Raw genomic sequence first — 24,678 nt, 5'->3', positions numbered from 1 at the left:
AGATTTAGCCAGGGCTATAAACGAAGCTCTGGTTAATAATACTTTTAAACTTCCTAGTTACACATTATTTTTATGGAGGAATTGTCTACGTGCTTATGTGCTTTTGTTTCATGAGTTCATGTTCACTTTAGCTTTTTCAATGCCGCTTATTTTCACCCTGCTGCAGGCCAATAGCATTCCTCATTTTCTCACCACCTCTATCAATTTTTCATGTGTTAATTTCTTCCAACAAAATTCATCTCCTTTGTTTTAAATCACTCGCTCTTGCTCTTTCTCTGCTACCCACATGAATCCAATTCACAAAGAATTTTTTTGAAAAAAATAAAGGACTTTTCAAGGAGTTCTTTTCTCCAATAACATGAGCATGAAGTAAAGACCTATGAAATGCACAGCTGGAGGGGGATTTGCTTATTGCAATACCTTCCTTCATTGAGGTATGGTTCCAAGGGTACTTCAGATAACAGAAAATGAACTATGCCTGGAACAAGGAAAATTTGTGTATTGCTGCGCTTTCAATCATTCCTTTGCACAAAACATCAGATCTTTTTTTTTTTTTTAATTATAGTTTCTTTTTATTCAAGGAGCTTTCAAAAATATTCAAGGACTTCGGTAGAAACCCACTTCAAGGACTTTTCAAGAATAACCAACAATTATTCAATTGAAGGACTTTTCAAGGACATGACGCTTTTTCGAGGACTTTTCAGGGCCCGTGCGAACCATGTGAGTGTAAACATCAAAAATGACGCTGAAAAAGACATGACTTTTTTTTTCTCGAAAAGTCCGGGTCCTTCCAAATTAAACCTTGAGTTGCATTTAGGTTGCCATACCGGTTGATTGAGTTGTTTTTTATAGGTGTGCCTGTGGTTCCGACAGTCAGGTGGACGTGCAATCAAGTGACTATCAAAATTTATCAGATGCATAGGTTACCAAATTTTGTTACCAATGGTGCTCCACTATAATCACCTGTCAGAATCAATCAAAGGTGTCCATGATTTTTGACTGGTGAGGTTCAAAAAGCTTTACAAAATAAAAAAAATAATTGCACGATCGTTCACATTCAGGTAAATATTTTCTTTCTTTTTTATTTATTATCTCAGGGGTTTGAAAATCCAGAGTTTGTGGTCAGAGACTGGTTGGCCATCATGATGCTCTTTTATCATTTCAGCTCTGGCATCTTGGGTGTAGAGCTCAAAACTGTTGGACTTCCTGAAATTGAATGCAACACTTGATTTAGCCAATTTACTGATTTTAAGTAAGCAAAAGAAAAAAAAAATGAGCATATATATAGAGCTAAAAAGTGAATAAGCCAGATCATTTATTTCAATCAAAGTATTTTAATCATATTGATGATTAATAATTATTTACAAATAAAATATGAGACTCCTTAACTGCAACATATTGTAGAGAAATCTACATTGTATCACATACCATCTTCCTGCCCTTTTGATAGAGCTGTCATCGGCCCCACATCTGGCAGCCCATCGGGCTGCAGACCGTCTGATGCTGTGTGTGGTGAACTCTTTACCAAAAAGAGTCTTTGACATCTAAAACAATAAGTAGAAGCACTATGCCATAAATAGAACATACTCTGCAACTTTTCTGACCTAGACACTATAAATCTTGGTAAAATACAAAGGAGATTTCAAATATTTAAGGTGATTCACTAGTTTTATACCACATATCCCTCAATGGGCATGGTAAGGTGGCGGCCGGGAAAAAGGGCTTACAGAGTACATTATTAAAATGAGGTCTTCAAGGAAAAGATTGACACCTCAATGTAAATTTCGTATCATTATTGTATTTTCAATACTGCACGATTAAATGCAAAAACAGAGAAAAAATACACCACTCTGTTCTAACGTGCTTAAAAATAGGTTCAAAATAAACATAAATCAGAAATAAATTATTATATATTCTATCTACCTTGACAGGTAAAATAACATTAAAATATAAGTCAGTGAGAATAAAGAACAGATGAAAATGGGGAGGATAGCATAAACATCGCCATAAAATAGAAGTAAAATGGGGTTGTTTTTGCAAAGGTGTCTTCTACCTTCCACCCACTTGACACTCTGACATTGCCACAGTGCTTGCTCAACAATCGTAAGAAGTGCAGCTGGCACACACTTGTCACAGCTCTACCACAATAACAAGTTCGGTGACACCCATTTGTTATTGTAATTTAATATTATATTAATAAGGACAGTTTTTCTTCATAACAAGTTCAACAGGGCTTACCCAAGTAAAGACTTCTTTGGAGCATAAAGTAAAATGAAAGGTATCGAAATGGATTTTTTGTTGCTCACATCCATCGTCAAGGGTGCCTAAATGGCATGTACTGTAAATTTCCCACAAAATGCACCATTTATTTCCTAGCTTATTGTTACTGTATTATAAAAGCAAAATAGCACTTATACCTCCAAAAAGGTTTTTCTGTATGTAGTGACACCTCGAGCACAGTTAGGAAGAACTGCTCTGTTGCTTTTAGCAACTCGGGGAAAAATATAATTTTGCCCTTTCCTAATTCCTGCAGATGAAGTAAAAAATGATTATATCATTGTAAAGGTAAAAGAACCAAAAAAAAACAGAATTAAACAAAACATATTACACCACAACAATATGGATAAACTTAAAAATGTAAGACCACGTCAATTTGAATAATACATTAAGATGATCAATATGTTCACAGAAGACGCATATTCAAGATATAAAATATTACAAACCTTTACAATAAAATATAGCTATAATTATTGTGACAAAGACAAATCTACTAACCTGTAATAAGTAACCATGAGAACAGGGCAGTAACTGGGCATAGCTCACGGTTTAATGTGTTGGCCCAAAGAGATAGTGTCACACCTGCAGTGAGATTAGGGTGAAAATGCAAGAGCTTATTAACTTTACTTTGGGTGAAGGTTGTATTCATAAAAATAAAGACAAGTGGGAGACAAGTGCTTTCACCACTGTGCCGCCCCTGCTCCCCAATTATGTATTATTGCAAAGTTATAAAAGCTGAAAACATGACTTACAGAAAGTAGAGTGGTAAAGTCATTTAATATTAATAAATTTCAATTAGCTAGGAATTACTTTGAAACTCAAAACTGTAACCACCAAAAGAGATGAATCATTGTTGCTGTCTGCAGTTTAGTTTTCTCACACAATTTGTGAGCAGTGATAATGATAACTATGATAAGTTTGTGGATCCTGAGGTTCATTCGTGTCTGTAATGTGAACAGTCGCTACAGAATCAACATTCCTGAAATAATTCATATGTCAGCGGTTTTCAAAGTTTGACAGTAAACCCATACATTCACTCAATGACAATATTATTTGTAGCAGAAAATAGCACTGAGTCAATGATTTGATACTCTTTAATATAACGTTACAATTAAAACTTTGGACAAAATCCCCTGATGTTAATATGCCATTATTACACTTCTCTGACTGAAATTTTTCTAAGGTGACCAACCTTGCATTATCTTCTAGACCTTCCTTATTTTTAAGACATTAAGGAGTAGAACTGGGTTAAATGCAACAAATGAACATCACATCCGCATTGCAAGGTTCAAAATGCTGCCCAAAAAACACAGTTTCAGTTTAGCTGATGTAAGTCTAAAAAACACTTTAGGTGATCATCTACCTACGGCAAATTTCAGTCTTATTGTTTTAGGCAAAACAAAATTAATGATGCTATTAATCTTTGGTCAAGAAGAAAAGTATAATAGCACTATAGAACTCCTGAAGTACATTGAAGAACATCAAATTCATGTCTTAAAATCAATTTGCAATAATACACTACCAATTAAACAAGCCTCAAGGCCTGCATGCCCAAATTTATCATGCACACAAAGTTCATCAATGTATTTGATTTAAACTCTCCCTTAATTAAGTACTTGACAGTAGTAAAACAGTCACCTTTGGCTTTTTTGTCTGCTTTGGACCATGGTATCTTCACCTCGATCCTTTGTGGCACTCTACCAGAATCAGCTGAACATAAATATAATATAAAAACAATTCAATATCAGCATAAGATTCAAGGTCATTACAAAATTTATGTAATTTTAATTTAAAAGTCTATGATCTGGGATAGAGAGACATCAACCATCAAAGCGTAATTCTTGGTTAGAAATTCCCGGGAGAATTACCACATCATTGGACAAACTATCATTTTTTTGGTGAGATTTTACACATTTGAACGCACTTACCATCTATAAGCTTTTTTATTTTCCACGTATGATTAAGCTATTTGTCCTTAACTTAAGTCATTACTTTCCTTTTGTTTTCAAGAGAGATATTCAAGATTTCATTCAAATCGCAGACGTTTTTCGTTTCAATTTTGTGGACAGCTTGTCATGCTTAAACAGCAAAAGGTTGGGTACCGTATAGAGAGGTTTTCCTGGTTCAGAAAATCTGTCCAATTCATGATTTCATTTCTCACCATGTTGTTTTAGTTGGATTGACTTATCAAACTGTGCTGTTGAGAAGTTCAGTGCCTAATATTAGCCTATTTTACAGTCACAGGTGAAAACGAAGCTGGAGTTGACCTTGTGGATACCATCCCTTCTTGTTTAATAATTATCATGTAGATCATGTCCTTATGCTAACTTAACTTGTACTTTTCAAGCATAATTGTTCATTACCAAAAGCAGGAGGTTTGTATCAAAACATGGTCAATCTCAGCCTCTCATTCACTCAAAGGGCAGCAACTGTAAAATGGTCTATTTAATGAAATGAGAATTCAATTCTTCCAAGAATTTTTTTGAAATCATCATTATTTAATTATCTTCAACTGAAGAATGCGATATTGAAATGTCTAATGAACCCAATATTGTTAATTAGGTTCAAATTTTATTCTTCCTAGGAAATTGTGATCGGACTTCACTGTAAATATATAAGTGTATAACATACCTGCATAGTTTTGGGGCAGTTTTAAATGACGCAGTTTAAGGCGTAGAGGTTCCTCACCACGGAGGAAAAGGGCAAATGAAAATAAAGTCAGAGTCCAAAGCCACAATCCGCGCATTCCCTTAAAAGAATATTAAAACAAGCAACAACTCGTTATTAAGGTTAACACAAACAAATAAACATACCCAGCAGACAGAATTAAAAAGCCATCTCCCTTTTATACAATTGGAATTACCATCTATTTTACAGCTGTTTAAAAAATAGGAAAACTATCTTGTACATATTATTTTATTCTAATTTTTACGTAGTTCTCTGTAGTTCAGTTCCCTCTCAAAACCCCATTATATAATGGAGCTATATAGCTCCATACTTTTCATATAAAACGTAATGGCACTTTAGACCCACTCAGAATGTCCATTGAGTGACCCTCGCTGGTGTGGGTATGGTTATTTTCTAGCACAATACTTATATATACACCTATTTCAATTAAGGTTGCTCCCATGAACCATGTTTCATAGCCTGCAGTGCACTATGGTAAACCCTTTTGTAGCGGGAAGTTTAGTCTTGTTCACATTCATTGAAATAATGGAGACCATTTGAGAAGGTGTTCAAGAGAGCTTTCAAGTCAAATGGCTGCTAAAATTCTTAAGCATGAGTGAGCTGAAGAATTTCATTTTAAAAATCTAACAGTAAGAAATTTGAAGCTTGTTCTTTTAACAACATTAAATGAATAGGTTTTACCGCCAGACTAAGCTGCGTTTTCTCATGGGCCAGAATGCTGGTTAATTATTTCAATGAAACAAATCAACTGGCCTATTCTTTTTTCTATTCAGTGTTTAAAAAATGGCCTCTAAAATAAATTTGCAGCATTTGAATATTACCACAGAGAAAAACCCTAACCTCAAATCACTGTATACATTAAAAAGCCTAGGGTTCAGTGTTTCGAAATACATTGTCTTACATAACGTTCTGCTGACATAGCATAGAAGTGTCAGCAGCGTTTGCTTTCTAGGTTTCTAGGCTCTTGGCGGGTACAAAACTTCTTGCTAGACTTGCTACAGTAATGCACCCGCTGGCTATGAAACATGGATCATGCATCATTCTTCTCTGAAGCAACCTTAATTGAAATAGGTGTATATAACAGTCACTATATATACATATATGCAGAATCATTATACACATTCTAAATTTCAAAATAAATACCTCTACTGTCTTTAAGCAGTATTCGCGCATTTTCAACAACTGATGGAGGGTAAATGGAGGGGCCTTTTTAGGCTCGTATGCCACCCTCCCTTGACGTGCATCTTTTCTTGTTGGCCGCGATGACCTCCTCACAAGCTGCTTTATGGTCTGTTTTACGGCTAAAAAGTCAAGAACAGTGAGCAGGTTGGATGGATAGTTGGTTAGATGGACTGCGAAAACTTTTGTTAACCCTTATACACCTGCGTAGGCTCCATATATTGTGTTAAATGACACTTTATGTTGCTTATATGAAGTTGTTTATTGGATTTTTTAATTTGCAATCAGTTTTTTGCCATTTTGGACTGACTTTTTGGCAATATTTTCTTGCTGTGCCATGGTAACCTTTAAAAATGGCGTCAGTCATGAAGGGGTTGATCGAGAAGCACCGGATATGTCTACTTTCGAAATACGTCCAATCATAGCTACTTTTATCTCAAAGGGAACTTTTGATATGTTATTTAGTATATGTATGTCAAAACTGAAGCAGTTGTTGAGATTTGCACTAATGTGCTTGGGTGTCTGTAAATATAAGGAAGACTGTTTAATAAATGTGCATATCCCGCAATTATGTATTAATTAATTTTCCCTGACCGGGTATAAATCACAGGTCAACTTGAACTTCAACTTTATTTAATTAAATTTGGAAAAATAACAAAAGATACATCATTGGGACTGGCCTGCAGTTAGCGAGGCTATTCGAGGCAGACCAGGCTACATAATTGCTACAAACTAGACAAATACAAAGAAATTAGACGTTATATAAGTATATATATTTTACATTAAATAGATACTATTCTCCTAAAATGCAAGGACAATATTAAAGTGAAATTTAAAAAATAAAATAAAATGAAAATAAAGGACAAGAGAATTACTTCTTCATTTTCACAATGATCGTATCCACATCAATATAGGAGTCTTCAGTTTCAAGGATATTGAGTAGCATTTCTTTCAGTGATCTTTGAAAAGCTTTTCGGTCTTTCTTTAAGAATTTGAGGTATCCCATTCCAAATTTTGACCCCAACAGGTGAAAAAACAGGTAGAGCTAGAGTGCACGTAGATCATCAATGTAACTGCAGAGAATTATTTATTTACCTGGGGAATTCATAGGATTCCCTTTGGCAATAACTTTTTGGGACCCATCTGGTAAAACTCTGACGGATTGGCTGTAAGGGCCTGTGTGCCCAAAAACATTGAACCAATATGTGAAAGCTGCAGCATGGCCTCTCACAACTGGAGGCTTAAGGCCACGACAGCGGAGTGTTCCCAGCCTCTTGCCTTTTGTCTCACTTAACATTTCTGAAAGAAATTAAATTACATAGTTTTGTTTTCTAATAGATTAGTGAGCCACACCCTATAAAAATGTAAACATCATGTTTCCAGCTCGACATGTGAAAAATAAATAAAGCACATGGAAGTCAACAAAAACAAAATTAAGTGGAGCATGACTGTATTTAAACTGTATACAATAACACTCAGCAGTGAAAATTTTAAAATAGGCATTTTGAAAACAAAAAAAAAATGAGGGGGGAAATGTGCCCAACAGGCCGGCATATTACATTGTACTGTGCATGATTTACTTCCATTAATTTTAGCCAGAAATAATTTTGCCCATGGTTGGCAAGAGATCAGAAAAAGGTAAACTCATTTTTAATGATTATTCCAACTTTATGTGAACGGTCAGTCATGTGTGATATCATCCAAGTTTGCGGCACAATTTGCATACTGACTGCCATAATCCCTTTCAAAAAAGTCATGCATTCCATTCTATTTTGGCAGAAAATCCCGGCAGCTCTACATAAATGCCATACTTGTAATAAGGCCCTTAACATGTCAGGTTTTGAAACAATCATACTCACCTTCACATCTGTACCTGGAAAAATCTTAAAATCTTCTTTTAGACAAGAAATTTTTACAAAGAATTTTATGGTGGTGAGGAGCGATCTCATTCCTCAGTAACCGGACCAACCCAGCCTGACTTCACATGAAGAGACCCTGAGAACATCTCATCCACTAGTCTCTCGTATTCAATAGGCCTTGATGAGTAGGCAATTGCTTGAGAAGTTAAAGTTTTCAAAACAGTCGTTTTACGGAAATTATTCGCCATTAGATTCTCATACAAAAAATGTAATTTCTCAAGCGGTTGCCTACTCGCGAAGATGGCTTCCTATATCAGTATGCAGAGCATATATCTACATCAGTAAGCAGAGCTTTTAGTTTTTTAAGAGGTGTGAAATCTACCAAGCTCTGCATGGTGAAAGGTGTGAAATCAGAAGATCAGTTACTCCATTCTTTTACATGTTAAATAATCAAGACGCAAGCTTCTTGTAGCAGCTTTGAAATTGCATCACATGGCCTTTTCCTGGCTCTTGGGTTTTTGCGACAAGGAAACGAGTAATAAAGACCAAAAGCGAGCACGAAAAAAATGGCTGTCACATGCTAAAAGCCTACGTTTATTATTTACTAACTAGCACGGTAATCGATCGGCTACATTCAAAGAACATTAAGCTTACTTAGCCACGGTAGTCTTTCAAGTCGCACAAGAATTACCAAAAAACGAAAATATGTTTAAACATTTTTCTTGTGTTATCTCGCTACGACTTCATTACATGCAGGATAAATACCAAGTTTTTTTAGCACAACAATTCGCACACATCATACAAGTAGAGAAGCATTAAACTGACAAACTTACGCATGTATGTCTGGATTGTTGCCGCCAAAAACGGCCTTTTATCAGGACCAAACAACACAGCATCATCTCCATTTTGCTGAGCAAACTGCTCCAAAGACATGAGCCGGAGCTCATAGGTCCGACTCGTTTTCTCGTCGTGTGCCTGGCTTTCGTTTTCTGCTGCGAGCCTTGCGCCTGCTGCGAGATTAGACGAGAGAAGGCTCCCTATATCTTCCTCATTTCCGCAGCTTTCGATGTACCGTAGTACATTAGGACTACGGCCTTTGAAGTTTTTTCTTTTTGGAGGCATACTAAAAGAGTAATGCCAAGCACGCAACAGTCGCAACAGAGCTCCCACGTGAAACGTGAACTGTCGTACCTAATGATTACGTATTAACAGGACGGAAATTTGATTGGCTTATTCTTGTAGGATTCCTACAGCCCCCCGCCTGGATTCCTGCAAATTTCTACCGACGGGATAATCGTTCATTATTATCTAAACAAAGATTCATTGGTCCATTGTTGCCTTTGAAGTATGGTGAAAAATTTATTGAATTAAAATCATCATGTAAATGTCTAAGAGTAACTATAGACAGTAATCTTTCTTGGCAAGAACACACTAAAAGTCTGTTAAAATCTTTTAATAAGAAAATAGCAGTCCTCAGAAGAATTAAATTCTTACCATCATCCATTCTACAGACCATTTATTTTAGGACTGTACTTCCAAGTGTCTTATACGGAATACTAGTATGGGGTTCCTGCTCACCTGCACTAATGGATGATCTTGAGCGTGCTCGTATACGAGCTTCTAAACTTATTTTTAAACTTTCAAGGAATTCGAATGCTGATCAATTAAATAAATTGAAAGGCTGGAACAATTTATCATTTTACTATACTAAGAGACTGTTAGTAGAAGCGTATAAATCCTACTATAGATGCAATACCAATGTTTTAAATGATCTAGTAATGTTAAAACAATCATCTCACTGCCTGAGGAAATCAATGAATATTGAATTTCCAAGTCCTAAATCAGAAATTGGCAGGCTGACTTTTAAGCATAGAGCTGCCATTGCTTGGAACTCACTTCCTGATTCGATCAAAAAGTCTTCTAGCTTAGAATGTTTTTAAAAAAGACTTAGATCTAGCAAGGACTTAATTAATTCTATAAGCTATAATAAGGAATCTTCCATGATAAGAAATAGGAATGAGGAATTTCTTTATTAATCTTATTTATATTTGTATTGTTATTATTTATTATTTAACTTCTGTTGATTTTCTATTTATTCACATGTATATACCTTAGTTTTTAACAAGTAGATAGGCAGGTCCACATCAGGACTTCAGTCTTGCGTATTCTGTAACCTGCGTTACCAAATAAACTATGTATGTATGTATGTAATTCCATTGAAAAGGATGTTCTATCCAGAATTTCAAACTGGCGCAAGGATATTGGAAAAATGCATTAAAAAGATGGAATCACCAAGCTTGCTTTCACCCAGCTTATCCGTTGTTCTGAGTGTTTTTTACTGAGTTTCACATTCAATGTTCGAACTTAAAAAACATCAAAGATTTTTATTATAATTAATGTAAAAACTATGAATATCACTAAAAGCTTGAGCCTGTTTGTTTGTCCAGGCTTCAATTTTTCAGTCATTTTGTTACAAATTGCCCGACCTTGCAAGTAATGTAAAATTTGAAACACTACATCAGGCATCATCTCAATAGGGAACTTCAAAAAAAGGAGGACGACGTAAAAAAGCAATAGGTTTATTACGCAAAACAACGACTTTGCTCGTGCATACATTTTTGTACATTTCTTTACCTTCCTTGCACAACTACGACGTGAAAATGCCTAATTGCAAGTTTTTTGGAGGACATAAACAAGCGACGACGAATTTCTTTTTCTCTCTCTCTAAACCTGAGTGCGCTCCTCAAGAATCAACTGCAGGGAAATTCGCCAACATTTGCCATTTTCAGCAAATAAAAATAAACGCAACAAAGTTTGGAAAAACGGGAATTCATTTTAAGTGACGTTTTCGCTGCCGTTGCCCTCGTTGATGCTAAAGCTCCCTATTCTCTTCTGTGGCTGCATATATAAGAGTTTCACGTCATTTATATTTTAAATAGTACAACTTATACTATACAGAGTTTTTTCTTAAGGAGAGTAATAAAAAAGTGGTACGTTTCACAGAGCTCATTTCATTGCCAAAGGTGATACAAGGGGGCAGTTACCAATGATCAGGAGTTTCCAGGGTTTGCAGTCTTTAAAAGTCCTTGAATTTCTTTTTCCTTGAAAAGTACTTAAATTTCTTTGTTAAGTCCTTGAAAAGTACTTGAATTTTCTTTAACTCTGAATGTGTAGTGGGGTCGAAAGCAAAATGCTAAGCAACTTTAAACACTGTAAAAGCAGTTTACGAAGAGAAATTGAGAAGGAAAGTAATCCAATTCAAAAGTCAGTCAAACGTAGATTTTCCAGTACTAGTGGTTGTGTGTGTTCCTGTGCACGCTACCTCTATTATTTACGAGTTCCATGTTTCGTTGGCTTCTTCGGCAAATAATGCCAGGAAAGTGTTCTTTTAATGCTCAAGTGTTGTTATTGACCAAGACAGAAAAACGTAGAGAAGGAGATAGGGCAGTCTATTAGCTAAGACTGGATGAATCATCTGTGAAATTACTTTCCTCTGGTAGTTGGTCCTTGAAAATTTGATGTGGTCCTCGAAAACTGGTTGCAAATTTTTAGTATGAGCCCTGGTTTCAAGACCAACACCTTTTTAATGGGGAGGAATCGTTATCAGGATTAAAACCTTTTGGACCACAAAAGCGGTCTTTATTACCTCTCTTCAAGCTGCTGCCACCTTTGATGTTGCCATGTTATGCTCAGTAAAGTGATACTCTCTGATCTTTTTCTTTTTTCAAAAACAAGTCTACTGTAATTATGCATATGAATAAGAGGGAATAAAATGAACTTGAACTTAAACAGAATTCTCTGACAGGCTCCCTCAGATCAAAAACATCAAGAAAACACAACTGAAAATTTCAATATTTGAGATTTTATTTCAAACTTTAAGTTGTCTTTGATTTCTTTAAACAGAAACAGCAGTCTTATTTCTTCATTAATAATAACTAATAATTTTACAAAGATATTACACCGAGATAACCTTGTCTCAGCTAGCTTAGGATTTATTAAGATGTAAAATCCCTTTTGTGCCCCATTTATATCAGGCATACTTAATTTACACCTGACATAAACTTTACTGCCCTTTTTTTTTCTGTCTGACAGAAATATAGTTTTATTAATAGTGCTGGATTTATAAAATCATAATTGCCCTTTTTGAGCTAGCAATGTTGCTTATGTTTATGGTATTTCACTACTTGGAGAAGCATTTTAAGCTAAAGGCCAATTTAGACAAGACTATTGGGAACTGACTTGTTAGACTTGTTCAGTTTGGAATGCTGTGTACCAAGTTTTAGGAAAAAGGCTATTATGCCATTACAGTTTTCAAGAAATTCATCTGCTACCAGTGTGCAGACTAAGGCCAAAAGTAGTACACTCCAAAAGAATAAGTTTGTAGTAAGAGTCAACAAATTTATGGTAGTGTATAGGTCATTCACATCACTTGAAAAGAAATGCAGCTGTGTAATAAGTAACAGAACTTAAACAGAAACCCAACTTCCCTTGGACAGTTTATCAACATCCTCCTTAAAGTAGCCTTCCCAGGGGTGGGGGGGAAGGTGTTTTTTTTAATATGCAGACCTTAACAATCCTTAAGTTCTCAAGTCTATTAGCCACATGGGTGTGTTTAGAAAAGACCCCCCCCCCCCCCAACATCCTGGACTTTTCCTTTAATCCCCGTGCAAACGGACGCAACATTGTTGGATGCTACATGTTGCATCCTTTTGCACACTCTGTTGCATGTTGTTGGATGTTGTTGCGCAAAGTTTGAAACCGGTCAAACTTTTCAGCCAACAACTCTTGTTCCACTTTTGTTCCGTGATTGCCGAAGCGTAGCGCAACAATGTTGGATCCATCTCCACAGCTCTTCCAACATTGTTGGGGCCACGCACACTCATTACGTATGGTTTACAAAGACTTATGGGTTGTATCCTTCCCACGATGCACTGCATGTCCCAACATTGTTGGGAGTTGTTGCATCCGTTTGCACACCACTGCCAACATGCACACAACAACTCCCAACATTGTTGGCGCAATAATGTTGGGAGTTGTTGTGTCCGTTTGCACGCAGCCTTAGATACAGAACTGTAAATAATGTCTTTCTTGCACAAGGCATCAACCTTAATTTAAAAATTAGTTTTACGCTAGCTTTCCTAGTTTGGATAACCAAATAAATATAATTTCTTTAATCTTTTCACTCCCAAAAGTTATTCAAAAGGAAATTGAAGACAAATTCAAATTGCATTTTGGAGACTGAGGGAAACAAATAATAGCAGTTGTTACAGTATTACAAAAGACACTTTGTTTGAATGGTCTGTAGCAACGAGAGAATAAGCACTATTATGCCTTGTCCTTCTATGACTTACTATATTTTGATCTTGTATTGTACTTAATAAGCTAATTACAGGAATAGTAACCTACACCACAAGACTTAAGCATAAGCAAAGGACGACTTCTATAATCATGAGTAGAGTATAGTTTCACTAATATAAAAAGTTTCTGTTCATGGTAATAATAGTAAAGTAGCACAGGCCTGAGTTTCATGTGAACTCTTTTTAGTACAATCACATCAAGGAGTTTTCTCCTTAGATTCAAATATAATAGTAATGCCATATTCCAACACCTTACTTAATTTACTTTGGGAGTGAAAGGATTTTAATAAGCAGAGTTCAAATCCATCTAGCTATTATTCTTTTTTGGAACCTTGAACTTTTGCTGGGGGAGTTTACTAGTTTATAAAAGAGCCAATTCCTTTTAGAAATTCTTTCCTACTTTTTTCACTGAAAATTATTTTTTCCTGGAATAATTTCCCGGCTCCTATGTAATAAATCATTACTTGCGCAACAAACACTTTGACAGCAACAAACATGGTGAAATTAATAGTAGAAATGGGGATGCCACTAAAACCATTAATCCAAAGAAAGCAAATCCAGCAACAACCTGAAACAAAAACAGTTCACTCAAAATTATGATTTACATATTTCAATGATTAAACTGTTTTCTAGTTAACAAATCAACAACAATTTTCCATGGTCTGTACTCTTATCCACCACACAAATGATTTCAAAATGTTCAAAACTCAAGTGGAACCAGGACATGACCAGGAGCTGCAGGCGAGTGGTTTCAATGCAAAGTTTTGAACATTCTGATGTCATTTCTATGGTGGATAAGGGTACAGACCATGGAAAATTGTTGTCGATTTGTTTTCTACCATAACAACCGTTCACAGTTTTTATGTCGAATTCCGTTGAAGTTTCTCAGAATCTCAAGTAAGGGAGAACTGTACTGTTATCGAACATAGCTCTTGACTAATCAGCGTGAGAGAAATCACTCAGTTATGGTAAAAATTGGACTTTCTCTAAGTTAACAAAAAAGAGTGGTACATGTAAGTAACTACATGTACAATATTAAACAAACCATGTACCACCTTGTTGCTTACAACTCTGAGTCAAAAGGACTACAAGTTTGCTGCATTGCTGCCCATCAAATAAAGCTATAGGCATTAAGCTAGAAAAAAAATAATATCCATATTATTGAAAGCTACTGATAACATTTTAGTTTATTAGATGGGAGGAGGCTTCAACCAACACCCTTGGTGGAACTGGTGGTGAGGTTTGCCCCCAAATTAATAAAAAGAATAGTGACTGCTGGGCCTTTAACTAACCTGTGTTCTGTGGAGAAAGAGTGAAGCTCGTGAATGGCCTAACTTGTTTCTACAAGGACCCTTGTCATAATGTCTCAACATAATATCACTCTGGTAAAAGAAAACATATATATTTCAACATATTGTTAACTTATTGACTTGGCATGTACGTACAAAACACAGGCCACAAGTGCAGGTCACTGATCTACGTGTATTCATTGATAAATAACTGAGATAAGCAGTTTCCCATCAAGCTAAAACTCTATTTTGTATTGAGGTTAGGGCAAGGAGACTCTTAGTATTGTTTATTTACCTTAGCATGATGACCTGAACTTTTACCTGACTTAAGACCTGTGACCTGCGTTTTTTTGCCAGCTGGCAAAAAGGCATGGGAACCTCCTGGGCTAATTAAGTTATTCCCTAGGAATACTACCAATGCCCTTTGGGGACAACCATGGCCATTTCCCAGCTTCATTTTTTTTTCTGGAACAAATTAAACCTATTGTTTTATGTTTAGGAGCATATGCGCTCCGCAAATGTTTCTGAGCAAGCGTTTGTTCTAGTTGTTGTTGTTGTTTGTCTTTAATTTTTGCTTCTCTGTCCTTCTTTTGCCAGACTCTCTTTAGTCCTCATGATCATATTTACTTTCAGATAGTAGTTGGGAGGGAGACTAGCTAGTCCTTTGCATTTTTGAAAATATTACGTTTTGGCTATTGTACTTACATCAAGAGACTTGAGGCAGTGCCAACAGAAGATGTGCTTGCAGTGGCCACACATCATCTGAGCACATCCAGCTTCTCTCATAATCAAAACTTGACAGAGTGGACATTCTTTCAAATCGCCCATTTCCCCACTTTCTTTCAAGATATCAACAAATCTGTCAAAATAGCAATAAGTTAGTATTTATTAGTTTCACTCTCTCTTGATGATTATATCGATATTGGTGTAACAATCTGAAGGGACAAAAAGGACGCCATATTTTCTACAAGGAACCAAAAGTTACACGAATACATCTCATTAACACACAAAGACTATACACCCCTTGCCCCAGAGAGACCTATTGGTACATTTTTAAAATAATAATAATAATATTAGTAATATAAAGTAAAACCTATCATCGCAAATTCCACCTTCACCAAAATTAATAAATGATTCAATGAAAAGCATTAGTAAAAAGAGATGTCTGTAGTCTTTTCTTTAAAATGTCAACAGAAGGGCTTGATTTAATGTAAAAAGGCAGCAAATTCCAAAGTCTTGGTGTGCAAACCAAAATAATTATGTTCTCAGATTAAATGAGGGCTACTTAGGAAACATTTTTGAAGCAGATCACAAACTATGCAATGGAGAGTAAGACTCTAGGAGATCACTTAAGTATCGAGTAGCCAAACCTTGCATCACCTTGTATCATTATGTTAAATGCAACACTTAAAATTCAATACGCTGCTCAACAGGCAGCCAGTGTAACTGAAAAGCAGTGGTGTAACATAATCTGATTTTCTTGACATGGTGATGCCTAGCTGCAGAATTCAAAACATATTGCAGATGCTGCAATAAGTCCTTGGGGAGACCATAAAGCAAAGAGTTTTAATTATCAAGCTTTGAGGTAACAAATGCATGGAAAGGATCTTTGCTGTCTGAAAATTTTGAACTTTTCTGATGTACAAAATGTTCCTAGTAGAATAAAACAAAGATTTGCAAATTTGTGTAACGTGCAAATTAACAACAAAATGTCTGAATTTTTTATTTCCATTGCCCACCTTACTCCTGAGGCCGAGTCAGAAATCACTTCCTTGTACTCTCCGCATGTCATACCAATATGCCAGCTTTCTTTACAGTCAAAGCAGAAAGTATAACCGCACTGAAAAAACAAAACCAAAAAATGACCATAATAGCATGCATTTACAGGCAAAAAGGGTGTATCATTGTTTGGGGACACCACTTTCACACATTCAGAACTCAGCTGATTCAAATTGAGGTCATGAAAAGATCTGACAAAGTCTGCATTAGGAGAAGGTTAAGTTTGTGTTATATTTCAATTCAAGGTTAAATTTATTGACCACTTCCTCCATTGGTTAAGCTCTCATCGCTGGGCTCCAAAGACAAAGGGTCTTCCAAAACAATACAGTAGAGCCTCCATAACTCAAACTCCAATAACTTGAATTCCCCACTAACTCAAACTAATTTCCTTTTCGTTGATCAAAATTTCACTGAAATTCACCCTGATAACTTGAATTCCCTGCTAATTCGAACTGTTTTTTGTTTCCCTTCAGAGTTCAAGTTACCCGCGTTCTACTGTAGATGCCTATGCTCAGACAACAAAACAGTTGATTGGTAAAATAGCTGAAAACTAAGGGAACATATTATTCTAAAACAAAAAAATGAGGATAATTGATGTTGACCATCTGAGAATTAAATATAACAATCTAACTGCCATGTTACTTGCTGTTAATACTTCCACACATCCAATCACAACCAACACCTGATGAAGACCTGCAGTGATGGGTGAGTACTTAAAATTTTGCTGTAAAGCTTAAAGGAATTTCCCTTCTGAAGTTATTACCTCTTGGCAGGTTGTAGGCTCTGAGGCACCAGGAATTCCACTGCATATTCCATCGCAGCCAACCATTGGGCAAAATGATTTTGTTTTATCAACAGCAACCTCTACAACAAAAAGGAAAATGGTAAGAAAAGGCCACATGTATTTGCTTACTAGGTGAAAGAAAGCAGCTACATCATAAAACAAAAATGACAAGTGTCAAAAAATCACCTTTCTTTCTGCGTAATACAACATACTTCTGAAACATTTCCTCATTAACCAGCTGAGAAACCTAACAGTACAAAGTTAAGCAACATTACATGATGTTAACATGTTATCATACATCGCATTTTATTTCTTACTGATTTTTCCTTTTCTCAGCTGACTCATCAAAAAATAAAATGTACTACTAAATGAAATGACAACTCTGCTAACCCCCGCTTACTGACCTCATTGGTTGTTAACTGGCCACTTTTGCGGCAAAGAGCATCTGGGCAAGGTAACTTGAGAACATTTCCATTGCTAATTGAAAACAAGACATACTGCTCCAGGCACTGCAAATAAAATAATTCTTTTTTTATGCTTGATAAGAGTAACAATTAAAGCTTTTATAGTCAGTGTGACAGGGAGGAGCAAAGACCTTTTTAGTATTATGGAATATTGTAATATTTTGAAGACTGTTCTAATAGAGAAAAATGGACATTTAATATTGGGGGTCAGGGCCAGGTTGCATAAAACCTTCTTAAGATAAAAGGGCTCTTAACTTTTGTTCTGGAACAATAACCTATTGTTTTGAAATAATAGTTACGAGCTCCCTTAATCTTAAGATGTTTTTTGCTCATGAACCTTCTTTCTTGCATTGGATCAGAGTGACTAATTTGGTCCAAAGAAGACACAGGGTTAACATAGACAGAAAAAACAATTTTTTCAGCAAATTCTATCAAAAAAATTTTGGGAAGTTTACTTTAGGTAGCTATTGGGGGTTAATTCGTAAATGGTATAAAAAATACATTTTAAGAAAAAGTAGATCCCATAGTTGAACAATAATTTTGACACTCAAAATCCTATGAAAAATCATAAATTGATAAAAGACCTGAGCTGTGCCAGAATATTCATGGCCCATTAAATGAAACTAAAGGAAATCAGTAAAAATCACTGAGAGGGTCATGCAAAGATTGTAATATAGTCATGCTAATAATATTAAAACTGTGCAGTGTTTTTACAAACCTCTTTACAGAATGTGCAAGTGCACTTCTCCAATGTTTGACCTTTCTTGATATGACACTCCGACAAACAGATCTTGCAGTAAAACATTTTACTGGGTTTGACCCAGCAAAACCTTGGTGATGTTGAGCTACTCTTGCATGATCTGTGTGTTACAGAGCTCTCTTCAGGTATCGCTGAGGCTAACACTGCAGGTATCATTTTCAAGAACAAATTAGATCTTGCGTAGTTCAAAGCAGCCCTTGGCAACACTGTTGAAAAAACAGATGTTTAAGTTATCTAGTAGTATGTATATGCACTTTATATAGGAAGTAACAGGCGCAAGAAAGAATGGGGCATGCAAGGGAGACACGCGAGGAGAGAGGGAGTGCCCGCCTGAGAGGCCCATGAAAATTGCTTTCTGAGAGTGTGGAAGTCCTACTGGTTTAGAGGCTCCTGAGCGGATAAATGTTTGCATTAGGCGAGAAAACTGTCAGTCAAAGAAAGCATGAGATCATTTGTACACATGTAGTAGATGGACGGACAAGGCAGTGAAGTTCTTTTGTTACATCACTAAATGGTATAATCGAAGTTCAGATCTTGGAGGTCACTTCAATGGGACTTTGTGGCTGTAATCTAAAAGAACAGATGGAGCATTCAAATAGTACTCACAAAGGAGCGATTTAACATCAAATATGCATTAGCAGAAGCGGCAACAGACAAAAGATTTGTTGAATCATTGAAATGAAGATCAGAGGAAAGATTCTTTGTTCAAACATAACTTGGGGGCTTCCATTGTTGATGGAATGCAAACCATCAAGACCTAGAGAGGATTGATGAAATGAAACACTTTCTACTGAGGGGCGTGAATTTGAAAAACTTTCGCTATAGGCCATTTGCACTAAGAGGTCATGTGACATCGTTTTTTTTTGAAAACGAAAGTTATATGATTTTTCCTTGAAAAACGATTAGTGGGTTCTATCTTCAACAAAATAATAGTGATTTGGTTTTTTCAAACACGCGCCATTTTCTTAAAATGAGTAAGTTCGTAGCTGGTCACATGAGCAAAATGTGATTTCCAAAATTATGAATTACCTCTTTCTGAACACAAATTTTGCACTTAAACTTCAAGGAAAATGTTGAAACGATGATGTAGTAATGTTTACAGTACATCTGAGTGAAACTATCAAACATTTAACGAGATATAAGCAAAAAGCAGTTTTGGCTGCCATGTTGGAAGGCAAGAGTATGCCCTACAACATGGCAGCCAATACAAATCATACTACTACTAAAAATCAAAGTGCCATAAAATATCTCTTTTAATTGCATTTCCTCTCAAATTTCTGGTGTAAGATAAATTCTACGTGCTCCATCAATTTTTGGCATCAGCAAGATTCCAACTCATTGTTTAAAGGAAGCATTGGTCACGTGACCTCTTAGTGCAAGTGGCCTATTGTTATGATTTGTTCAAAGACAACCTGGCATATGATTTTAATGCCTCGTTATTGCAGCCTGTAGAAACATCTCAGTACAGTTTGTGTTCTCAATTTTAGGTTCGTTTAGTAAGACAAGCCTGCTCCAAAAACAGCAAAAGCAATGGTCATTTTCCATGTAAGCTGTAGTTTGGTGTCTGTACAGTTGTGATTTTGTAATCTCAGAGAACAATATTTAGCTTTTAAAATACATAGCATGCATTTGTTAAACAATATCCATTTTTGACTCTGTTTTTTCATATTTATCATGCCTTTGGTTTAAAATGATTTAATTCTGTGTGTTTATCGTCAGTTTATTGCTCCATCGCTCTATAATCAGATAACCTAACTGATCTTTATAACAGATAGACCAAGGATATAAATGTACAATGCTTTGGCATGCTTTATTTGTGTGAGGTCAATCGTTTTCTGTCAAAATTTTTGACAGATTATGCAGCGGCTGCCAGGTAATTGGATAGGGGTTGGGAAACAATTTTCATGGGTCTCCTGGGCAGGCACCCCCTCTCCCCTCATGCACCCTGCTCTTTCCTGCACCCATTACTTCCAAGCACCTGCTACACAAGCTACACTTTACATGGGAGAGGATACCCTAATGGTGGTCACCCGCCGATATACATGTACATGTAAACTCATCTATAATAACCACGATTTAAAATTGTTGCATGATCATTCTTGTTTTGCATGTTTAAACCATTGTGACTATGAGGAAAACAACAATTTGTAAATTTTATTATTATGTAATACTATGTAGTGAATAAACTTATGTCCTGGTAATGTGCAAAACAATTTTTCCATTTTCTTAACAATCTGGTCCCAGTCCCCAGTTGTTGAAAGGGTGGGCAATGCTATTCACAAGGGTGGGCAATGCTATTCTGGCCCGGGTTGTTCAAAAGATGGATAGCCCCATCAATGACTAACCATTCAAAACCTATAAAAGTTGTTGTACATTCAACCTGAGTTCTGTCTGTACACAACTTTCTGCATTTAAAGAAATAACCCCCGAGGCATAGAACAAGCTCTGACAGATACTGCATTTAAATTAACATAAGCACAAAAAACTACAACAAAAACATCAGCAACAGATTTTATCTTGTCAATACACTACTGTTTGTTACACTGAGCATACCTTATACTCTAAATAAAATTTGCAAGTTGTTGATCGAGAGTTGAGTTGTTGAGTTGATCGGTTTTCTTGACATCAATGATCAGTAGATATATCAGTTCTGAATCAGTAATTTCATTTTTAGTAGCTTAAACAGTTCAAATACCATTAAAATTAACACATTTCAAATTGCATATTTATTTAGAATTGCATGGCTGAGCGACAAAATTGACCCCAAGGTAGCTATGTAATAAATCATTAATTAAATTTAGCTTCAAGTAATTATCCCATGTTCTCTTAGGATTTTGGATGAAATGTAACCTGTATGAAATTGGAAGGAACATATTTCCAGCAGGCAATTTTAAGATAATCAAAGAAGTCTCAAGAAATTGAAGACAATTTAAGTAAGACCTTACTCACTGCATGGCATGAGTTCTTTATGGGCGATTACGTAATTATCAGGTGCCGCATACAAATATAGTCGCATTACTGGTATGTGAAACAGACTGAAACTAATGGCTTTTACGTCTGAATTCACTTGTCTCACTGACAGAGGCAATTTCCATGAACAAATTATTTTTGGTCTGTACACTGTACTTTGAGTTTTTATTTTGATAATATTAATTAAATGTCTTGAGAGAATCTTTGCATCTTCAGCTCCATAATCTTGTCTAATAACACATAGAGATTTAACAGTGAGCTTGGACCCTTAACCTTTTAACTCCAAAGAGTGACTAACATCAATTTTCTCCTAACAATATTAATACATAATCAAGAGAAAAAGTTATGAGAGTTAATGAAATGATCACCTAGATGAAACGCTTTAATCCTCAAACAAATTCCTCTTAACTAATTCTTTGAGGAAATGAATGGATATTAGTTGGGAGAATTTGTTTGTGAATATTGTGGCCTACAGGGTTAACAGGTGCATGAATAGCCATAACCAATCATGTGTTACTAACGGTACTGTGTTGGTTTGGAGAGGAAAAGTTGTGCTGAAACTCTTTACACAAGTTAAATGCTTCTTGAATGATGTACGTTGAGTCTTTTGCTGAATTTTAAAACAAAATTATCCCTTGAAAAAAAAAAAATTTGTTAATTACCATCAACCCAGCTCTAAAATTCACCTTTGTTCAGTCTTCACCAAGCGTATCATGCCGGGCGAAATAACACGACTTGGGAGAGGGATGTTCAAGAATTGCGTAAAGAGGTGAACATACTTGAAGCTCAGCCTCATATTATTTCCCATAAACGTGAGAAGCTTACATGGCACATGAATGGAATTCAATTTTACTCCTCGATTTTTACATTTCAAATTATTACTCGGGAAAGGTCGATTGGCTTATAAGAAAAGCTTCAACCAAATTATTACATCCTTAAAGTGTTGCGACATGTCAAGAAAATGTCAGGGAAAGTATCGTTTAAAAAACAGACTATGAATCAAGACTTGGCAAACACCAGCATGCACTTTCCTCTGCTCGGCAAGGATACAACGGTAAACATTGACCAGTCCAGTAAAACTTAAACAGTTCGAGCTTACCTTAACTTTTTGTTATCAGGTGAGCCAGCTACTACTCTTTTTTTCAGAGCTATCTGGTTTGAAAGCGCCCTGATATATAAAGGCGTTTAATAGAAATTTGGTCTGACAGAAAATTAAAAACCGCCAAGACTAATTGCGTGTACTGTGTTATTCACGGACGGTTTAACTTTTTATATAAGGACGCCTGCTATTTGCGTGATACAAGAATAGGTGCCATTAAAAACCATCACGCGAAGTCACAGTTTTGTGATATTTGTAAGAGGGACGGCCACCATTTCTTGGCAAAAATTTAAAAGTGAAAGAAGTTGACATTTACAGGTCCGTCGAAACTCGCATTAACCTAAGACAGTATGTAAATATTTCCTGCACCGCTTTTCCGGATGAAAGGAGCCAGTTCGTATATCAAATATGCTTGTTAAATTACATAAATTACCTCAAACAATCTAGGAAAAGCATTTCACTTGAACTTCTCAATGGGAATCCAACGAAACGAAAAATCTTCAACAAGCGACGCACTGAGCGTGAGGGATATTTTTCGGCACCAGAAAATGACGTGATGGGGCCGATTGTTACTTAGTAGGGTAGTGTAACACATTTTCTTTCTAGGGGAGAGAGGGTGAGTCATAGAGGTCTATCTTTTGTGGTGTTTTCTCTTTACACTCCTCTTACAATACAATTGCTAAAAGATTCCTTCCGAATAATGCTTTATCTGAAAAAAAATTGATTTAGGACTTAACGGTGTGGTAACTATGAGCTATAATTCTTTGTGCAGCTTTTTGTGCAATAATCACACTGTAATAGCCTTCATGGTCAACTTCCCACTTGCGCAAAATTATAGAATGAAGACAAATTAAGGCCTAAATTATATTATAAAGCGGCGTGGTTCACCTTAGCTTACTCTGAAATTAGAACAATCTTGCATTAATGTTCTGATATAAAGAAAACCTTACTTTCGCCAACTGTAAGGTTATTGTAACTGATTGTTTCCGCGACGAGGCGCTAGAAAAGACAGTAATAGTTGTATTTTATTTTGATTATTTAAAGTTGCATTGTTTTCATAGATAACTATATTGATTCATACACCTTAAAGGCTGAATACGGCGTATCAGAAACATGTAGTGGTCACAGGATCTCAGTACAACAGGAAAACCACTTTTTATCGATCATCATTCATGAAATACTCTTTATGATAAAATCAGTCACTAAAATTGTGGCTTTCACCCTTTTAAAAAGCACCTGTTATATTGTGCTAATAACGCTTGACCCCAGTGTATCTACTATTGATTTCTGCTAAGACTATTTTACGTACCTTCTCTCGGCTTTTGTACGGGTAGCCGCGGTTCATGGTGTGGACTCGCACGACTTGGAAAAGAACATGAAAATCATACAGAGCTGTTACAATTTTAAGAGTTGCTTTTCGTCCCAGGATAGTGGTTTGATTGCGCATAGACTTGATATTTATACTCGGCAGAAGTCTCTTTTGCTGTAAGCCCACTCATTCACAGATCGATTGACGATCATTGACGTTCACTGGCGGGCGTCCGCTGCGGGGGTTTACGCCACTGATGGCCGGATTAAGTCACTCTGTGGCCGGCAAATGACGGTAGTAGTGGCTTATAAAAAGGTTCACTATTATCTTTAATTCTTATTTCAAGTCTAGATTCATTAAATGTTAATAAAAAAAATGAAGCTTTTGCACTCGCTATAAATAATAATAATGATAATAATATTAATGATTCTTGAGCGCTATTCAGCTATAGTTTATATAGCGCTATTCAGCTACTCTGAATACTCTACTAAGATTATGCATGCCATGGCCATGAAATTAAAGAGTCGAGAATGAAACATCATTTAATATGTTTATTCTTTCCCTCTCCAGCAAGGCATGTAAATCTAGTCAACTTAAAAGTCACTTTATCACTCCGAGATACTGCTTAAACTTGATTAGTAATTCATATTTGAACTTAGAATTTACCTTAAAAACAGCTTGTAGGGAATTAAGTTGTGGAGTTTTACTTAAGCCTTGTTAGTCGAAAGGGATTCTGTATTACTCAGGCAAAAATTCAAGTATAAACTGAATATCACATTGCTTAACTCCTGTCAAATCAACTGCAACACGGGGGAGTCTGAAAACGAAATGCAAACTTAACGTAGCCGTTAAATCCCGGAAATT

General features: G+C 36.0%; 2 protein-coding genes across 3 annotated transcripts; both read right to left on the bottom strand.

The window, feature by feature from the left end:
• Positions 1-441: 441 nt before the first annotated feature.
• On the bottom strand, positions 442-7,444 carry LOC140952012 (uncharacterized). The gene is made up of 8 exons (XM_073401409.1): positions 7,240-7,444; positions 6,109-6,266; positions 4,909-5,026; positions 3,916-3,987; positions 2,776-2,859; positions 2,418-2,527; positions 1,429-1,544; positions 442-1,206 (listed from the first exon to the last, which is right to left on the bottom strand). The coding sequence occupies exons 1-8, from the start codon at positions 7,439-7,441 to the stop codon at positions 1,089-1,091; spliced, it is 978 nt and encodes a 325-aa protein (XP_073257510.1). The 5' UTR covers positions 7,442-7,444; the 3' UTR covers positions 442-1,088.
• Positions 7,445-11,843: 4,399 nt separating this feature from the next.
• Positions 11,844-24,036, bottom strand: LOC140952001 (probable E3 ubiquitin-protein ligase RNF144A). 2 transcript variants are annotated; one of them, XM_073401396.1, is made up of 9 exons: positions 23,815-24,036; positions 18,395-18,642; positions 17,617-17,721; positions 17,399-17,459; positions 17,192-17,292; positions 16,389-16,489; positions 15,355-15,508; positions 14,653-14,742; positions 11,844-13,928 (listed from the first exon to the last, which is right to left on the bottom strand). In XM_073401396.1, the coding sequence occupies exons 2-9, from the start codon at positions 18,590-18,592 to the stop codon at positions 13,821-13,823; spliced, it is 918 nt and encodes a 305-aa protein (XP_073257497.1). In that variant the 5' UTR covers positions 18,593-18,642; positions 23,815-24,036; the 3' UTR covers positions 11,844-13,820. The 2 variants fall into 2 exon arrangements, with proteins under 2 accessions (XP_073257497.1, XP_073257496.1); XM_073401395.1 differs by lacking the exon at positions 23,815-24,036 and adding an exon at positions 22,939-23,091.
• Positions 24,037-24,678: the final 642 nt, after the last annotated feature.

This window comes from Porites lutea, chromosome 11 (genome assembly GCF_958299795.1).
Source record: "Porites lutea chromosome 11, jaPorLute2.1, whole genome shotgun sequence".
NCBI lineage: Eukaryota > Metazoa > Cnidaria > Anthozoa > Scleractinia > Poritidae > Porites > Porites lutea.
Note: the sequence above shows the minus strand (reverse complement) of the source record. Positions and strands in the feature narration are given on the sequence as shown.

Bases quoted from the DNA above. Each gene is read 5' to 3' on its own strand.
- LOC140952012 (XM_073401409.1), bottom strand. From the start codon at position 7,441: ATGTTAAGTGAGACAAAAGGCAAGAGGCTGGGAACACTCCGCTGTCGT. The intron at 3,988-4,908 runs GTATGTTATACA...ATTTATGTTCAG, and splicing joins ACTGCCCCAAAACTATGCAG to CTGATTCTGGTAGAGTGCCA. The intron at 1,207-1,428 runs GTATGTGATACA...ATTCAATTTCAG, and splicing joins ATCAAAAGGGCAGGAAGATG to GAAGTCCAACAGTTTTGAGC.
- LOC140952001 (XM_073401396.1), bottom strand. From the start codon at position 18,592: ATGATACCTGCAGTGTTAGCCTCAGCGATACCTGAAGAGAGCTCTGTA. The intron at 17,722-18,394 runs GTTTGTAAAAAC...TTTTATTTGCAG, and splicing joins CTTGCACATTCTGTAAAGAG to TGCCTGGAGCAGTATGTCTT. The intron at 17,293-17,398 runs GTGATTTTTTGA...TTTTTGTTGTAG, and splicing joins TGTATTACGCAGAAAGAAAG to AGGTTGCTGTTGATAAAACA.